Source organism: Sinocyclocheilus rhinocerous, unplaced genomic scaffold (assembly GCF_001515625.1).
Source record: "Sinocyclocheilus rhinocerous isolate Xijiao unplaced genomic scaffold, SAMN03320098_v1.1 scaffold611, whole genome shotgun sequence".
Taxonomy (NCBI): Eukaryota; Metazoa; Chordata; class Actinopteri; order Cypriniformes; family Cyprinidae; genus Sinocyclocheilus; species Sinocyclocheilus rhinocerous.
This window is the reverse complement of record NW_015623515.1, coordinates 866,467-872,633: the sequence shown is the minus strand read 5'-3', so window position 1 is coordinate 872,633 and position 6,167 is coordinate 866,467. Positions and strand designations below refer to the sequence as shown.

At 37.1% G+C, this 6,167-nt stretch overlaps 1 protein-coding gene across 1 annotated transcript; it reads right to left on the bottom strand.

Annotated features, from left to right (window-relative positions):
• Window positions 1-747: 747 nt before the first annotated feature.
• On the bottom strand, window positions 748-5,828 carry rce1a (Ras converting CAAX endopeptidase 1a). The gene is made up of 8 exons (XM_016514812.1): window positions 5,469-5,828; window positions 4,691-4,793; window positions 4,415-4,498; window positions 4,122-4,200; window positions 3,680-3,847; window positions 2,371-2,442; window positions 2,212-2,274; window positions 748-1,441 (listed from the first exon to the last, which is right to left on the bottom strand). The coding sequence occupies exons 1-8, from the start codon at window positions 5,630-5,632 to the stop codon at window positions 1,215-1,217; spliced, it is 960 nt and encodes a 319-aa protein (XP_016370298.1). The 5' UTR covers window positions 5,633-5,828; the 3' UTR covers window positions 748-1,214.
• Window positions 5,829-6,167: the final 339 nt, after the last annotated feature.

The following is a 6,167-nucleotide window of genomic DNA, read 5'->3' as shown; positions in this document are numbered from 1 at the left end:
GTATGAGTTTTCACTAACACTCCATGGTGAAGGAACCCGCATAAAAATTCATGAGGCCGTTACTACGTCATTTTTAATATATAAAAGGTTTATAAAAAGCTTAGCATTTAGATTTAGAACGTAAAACATATCGGTCAAAGAACTCAAAGTGTAATTCTGATATAGGTAGTTTCAATGTTGTTGCACGTGGTTTATGACTACAAGACAGTAGTCATAAAAAGAAAGTGTTGGAATTTCCACTATTACTAAAGCAGAAGTCTAGAATTTAACTCAACATCCTCCAGTGCTACCATACTACATTCACAAGATGTAAAAAAGAATGTCTTTAGCTCTGCATTAAATATAAATGAAATACCATTGGTCAAAATCTATTAATGAATATCCACTATACAATATAAACAGTAATTGGTATTTCCTCTTTTTTTCTAATTAGCAAACGGCCAAGGCAGGACTGATCAATGCTTTAAAAAGACCTCATATTAGAAATGTGCATGAGGCCACAATTCTATCTAGACCTACACATAAAGCTGTGTGTCCAGGCCAGGGCAATTCAACTTCTGATACTCACTCACTACATTATGTTACTCTTATAGGTCTAGGTCTATTGCTCCAAAAGCGTACCTAAAGACATTTATTTAAATGTAAGCTTACTGACTTGAGTGATGTGACATTTAGACAATAAAAATCAAGAGTAAAACAAAATAAGTCTGTAAAAATGAATGTCGTCTTCAAGTAAGGGCACCAGACCAAACAAGGTACGGTGTATGTGAACAAGATTCTAAAATCACAACAAAAAAATAGGGAATCTAGCATTTTAGCAATGCACATTTCAGCATACAAATCCTCCTAGGAAACCCGTAATAGTGTCTGACCTTTATCCCCAGCACCAATCTCATGATAAACACACTGAAATATTGTCATATAAACATGCAGACACATATAATTAACTTGTTTTCATCAAATGTAGGCCTGTAGCTGAAGTCACTTGATAATGCAACGTCGGCTGAATGGTGAAAAGAATGGCCAGTGCAACCTGAGGATGTTTTGCATCCACCGAGTTCTTCCACGCACCACCTCACAGAGGCTGTGAATTTTCATACCTGTTCTCCAGCAGTCCCTTGCTCTCCTGGTGAAACCAGCAGCAAAACAGCAATTCCTTTTCAAATGGCTGGAGAGAAGGAATGGATGAAACGCGGGATGGAGGTATGGATGGATCAGGAGCAGATGGATCCAGGCGTGGAGGTCAGGGTGCAGACAGGTGTGGGAAAACCGTAGAAGAGCAGGTCAGTCATGGGGAAGATGAGGAGGAAGAAGAGAACGACCCCCAGCACGTAGAAGGAGAGAATCATGAGGCGGTGCGGGTGGTCCAGGGCCGTGCTGAGAGCTGGAAAACCCATGTAATTGCAGAAGGAGTGGCACAGCACAGGACCCACCAAATGACCTACAGACACACACATAGAAAGAGATAGTTGCAGTTATTTCTTTGTATGCCATTACAGTTTGTTTGCTACAAATCTAGCGGAATCAAAACTACAATGAACATTGTCTCTGAGAGTTTCAGGTCTGTCAATACCATTTCCTGGTCACATTTCACCCAAAAGACAAAAAAATAAGACATTTATTTTACACAAAGAAAACAAAGACAATTTTTGTTGAATTGTGATATTATTTTCATGACAGCTGAGCTTAATTCCTTCCCTAATTATCATCACTGTCTGCAATACAGACTAAAAGTAACTCAAAAATCCCACAGACTTATATTAAACGTAAAGCTTTTAAAATTACTTAGAACTTAAAAATGATTCAAACTTAATCTTCAAACCTCAAGCTTTTCAAACTACTTCAACCTTTGTCGCTATGCTTTCTTAAGCAAACTTTATCTAGTTTACATTATGAGTCATAATTGTGCCTGGACACAATGATATTTTAATAAAAGCAGAAAGGCAAAAGCACAAATACTGTACAATACTATTTTTTTTTTTTAATTTTGTGCATTGCAGTCATGAGACAGATCTTTTTTTTTTTTTGCATTACGGAAATATGAACTGGGAAGTCAATGTGCTTAATTGTCATGAAAATAGTTACAATACAAAAATGATCTGAGAGAGGTTACTATTAATAATTTTAAAGCAAAACTTTTTTATTTTAGAATTTTTTAGTCCTCTTGTGAAGTAGTGCATGCATCAGTAGTATTAAAGATAATGGACGCACCTGTCCTGATGAATATAAAAGCTGTATAAGCTCCAAATACTGCAGTGTAGGAGAACTGGAACACTGAAAAATACACAAACAAACAAAGACATGAGTAATTATGTCTCACAGGCGGCACTCCTCGCACTAAAGATGACAGTAAACTAATGACTCGATTACCTGCAGAGAGGAAAATCCCTGAGACAGTGCCCTGTCTGAACCGCAGGAGCTCGATTACATGGTGAAAATGAGCTGCAGTCACATGCAAACAGAGAGAGAGACAAAGCAATGCAAATTAAATTATAAACAGTCTTGTTTTTCTTGAGCAAGTCAGTGGTCAGTCATTCAAACACATTAATACAGAGGTGATATTTTCTGTCAAATAAGACTTGAGTAGGTTGATTTCCATCTATTTTCAGAGAACCGCATGAAATGCTTGGGTTACCAATTACCAGATATCTAGGTAGTGCCACTGCCAAGTATCAACAATAATTTCCCTGGAGAGTATCCGAACAGTTCTTTTTAAAGTCTGTTTTTAGTATTTGCTATTATCGCAGTAAGTCGCTTTGGATAAAAGCGTCTGCTAAATTACTAAATGTAAATGTAACCTTTATTACATTAGCTGCCATGAAATGAAAATTCAACCCATCTTGTAAATGCATGTTATAGATCTTATTGTGAATGATTCATCCATGCATGCATGTATGAAATGTTTAATCAAAATGTCATAACTCAACCTTCCAGGAAAAGTGACGTATATGGTAGAAAATATGTATCGCTACTACCATTTAATCGCAACTTTAAATTAGGTTGGAAGACTGCAGAAAGAGTGCATTATCTACAAAAGTAGCCTAACACAATGGGTCTTATTCACTATTCACATGCATGCACAAATTTTTGAATGAAGTCTGCAACCAAACATCACATGCAGCTTTAGAGAGCGTTATATTTTTGCTAAGAGGAGAGTAACGAAAGGCTGAAATTGAAAAGTTTTGTAGAAAACCCATATATCGAAATAATGGGGGGGGGTTGTCAGTCATTTAAATTACTCTAAATTCATTAATATTAGATCATGGTTATTCTTTCTTTCTTGTGTGTGTGTGTGTGTGTGTGTGTGTGTGTATGTATGTGTTGTAAAGTAGGAGGAAATTTTACGTGAGAAAGTGTCCTTAAATATGAACAATCCACAGAATTATTATTCATTGAAACTGAATGTATACACAGTTTACCAGATTTGCACAGCCTTGGTGACATCAGCCAAAAAAGTAGTTATTACATTTGATGAAAGACTAACAAGACTACTTTTTGTTCTTTAGAATAACATGCACTGATGAATAGTTAACATTAAGATGTGTATCAAGAATGCAAAGAGTCAGTTTTGATTTCTTGTTGACTGCTTAATGTTAAAAAGTAAGAGCAAAGAGTAAAAACAAATAATTGATGTATTTACCCCAACCTGTATCTAAGCAAATGGCACGTCACCACTCACCAACACCAAAGAAGAGTGGACATGTGAAGATCGCGGTGGAGGGGCCTGCACAGGGTACTAGCATGGGAAGCATGCATGCCCGAAAAACAAACTCCTCTGTCAATGGCGCCACAACCTGGTTCCTCAGCCAGCGCATGTCACTCAGACACAGCGACCAGAAGCAAGGGTCTGCAAAGACATAACAGACCAATCACATTTACAACAACACTGACACTGAAACCAATCTGATTCTTTTACAGCAACAAAGATCAACCTAGCTGATTTATTTGGCATAACATGAAGATACAGATTCACCTCCCAAATTATTTGGCTGACACTTATTGCTGTCTATAATAATTTAGCATCATGACAGCTCACTAACAGATTATTTAAATCCCCAAAATAGCTTTATAATTAAAGAGATTCACTGGAGAAATCACTAGAAGTGGAAAAGACTGCTTACCAGCTACAACTTTCATCCCATCAATGAAACCCCAGGGGCAATCCATGGCTAGTTGGATCAGAGGACCCAGAAACAGCACCTGACAGAAAACAGAGTAAAAAAATAATCAAATATAACACACAAAAATTTGCCAGATCAGGTGTCCAATAGAAAGACTATTCTACAATCTGAAAGTCTCTCAGAATCTTAAATTTCAATATTGTGTGGCTTTAGGTTGAAGATAAACACTTGTTTTCCATTATCTAAAAACAAAACAAAAAAAACACCAAGTACAGATTTAGTCTTTTACTAACCATGGTCAATAGCAGCGGAAGAATGATAGCAGGAATAAGACCCTCCAACCGGATCCCCATAAGGGCCAGTAATGAGGGACCAGGCTATAGGAGAAATCAAACAAATTTGAGCAAGTCTGGTGTTTCTGCGTCAAATAAGGTTAAAAACTAATTACAAAATGCTTCACAACAAAACTGTATGATGCAGTGACATCAAGGACAACATATCAAATAGAGCATGGTAAACACATACCGCAAACAGCAGTAAGGACTAGACATGTGTTGCAGTAAACTAACCTGGATGCCTGTGAAATCTTTCCATGCCCACACAAACACTGGAGACAGAGCGGATACAATCAGTACACTGGTGAAGCGCCTCTTTATCACTGCAGGATGATCCCTGTTAGCGCAAACAACCACACAAACAAACAACAATCATTGTTAAAGTGCATTATACAGTAACAAGTTTGCATCTTGCCACCAGTTTGTTACATAAAACAAGACAAATACATAAACAGTGGGGGGAGGGGGAATCAGACAGGCTGACACTAGGGCTGCTACAACAAAATATTAATAATTAATACAAATCATAAAATAAATGAAAATAAAATCCATGATATTTTATCCTGATTGTTTACTTTAAGATGATTTATTATTATGTAATTTTATTAGGATTTAATTCATGATTAGGTTTTTCATCAACTTACAAATATTTCTTGCACTTCATGTTGCTGATGTCAAAGAATGGAAACATTTTGTGCTGAAAAATAGTTCCAAACGTACCATTTGATCAATAGTTTTAACGTTCGATGTGAAAAGAGCATTTTAAAACATCTGATTCGAATATATATTTTTTTTTTTTTTATTCGCCTCAAGCTGCATTTGAACAATTCGATTCAAACGACATTTTAACATTTTTAAAACGATACATTTGGTTCAGCATTCGCTTGAAACAATGTTTTTTCGAACATTGGATTTAAACAATATACTGTAAGCGTCGAATCTGTCGTTACAACGCTGCCTAAGTAGGGAGCTCACTAGGTTTTGTGACACAGCCAAAGACTATGAAAAATACCTTGGTAAATCGCTTTTCCAAACGTATAAACTTCCAACATAGGAGCACGCTAGCAGTAGACAGGAGAGAATTGACACCCAGCAAAGTCCATCAGGAACAGACGCCACATTAGCATGGAGTTGACCTGAATGAAAACTTGCTATCAAATCATCGTCGTCGTTCATGGCGAGACCGACAGGGGCTATAAACCACTAGACGCGCTAAAAAACTGCCGGTATGGGTGACACATTAAACACCACACAGTTAATTTTGTTTTTGTCCTAGATAAGTGTGTATGTCCACAACGGAGGTACTCTGAAGAAGCTGAGAGAGGAAACTGTTTTGGCGCCACAGAATGACGCCATCAACGTGAGACGGTCCTGACACCGGCCCATATTTCCATTCACAACTCGTGACAGCTGATGTGATGCACTGTATGTTGAATGGGGAGAAGAAAAATGACGGTCAATTTATGAAACACATAATGGCCCATTGAGACGCTCTAACCATTACAATATGGTTGCATCTTATGGATACAATAAGTTCTCCCCACTGTGCAATAAATTGTATTTAGGCTATAGCCTATTTATTTAACATATCCAACCCCATTTCTTATTTCCAGTTCCTTGCTAAATTGTTTAGATAGATAGATAGATAGATAGATAGATAGGGATAGACAGACAGATAGATAGATAGATAGATAGATAGATAGATAGACAG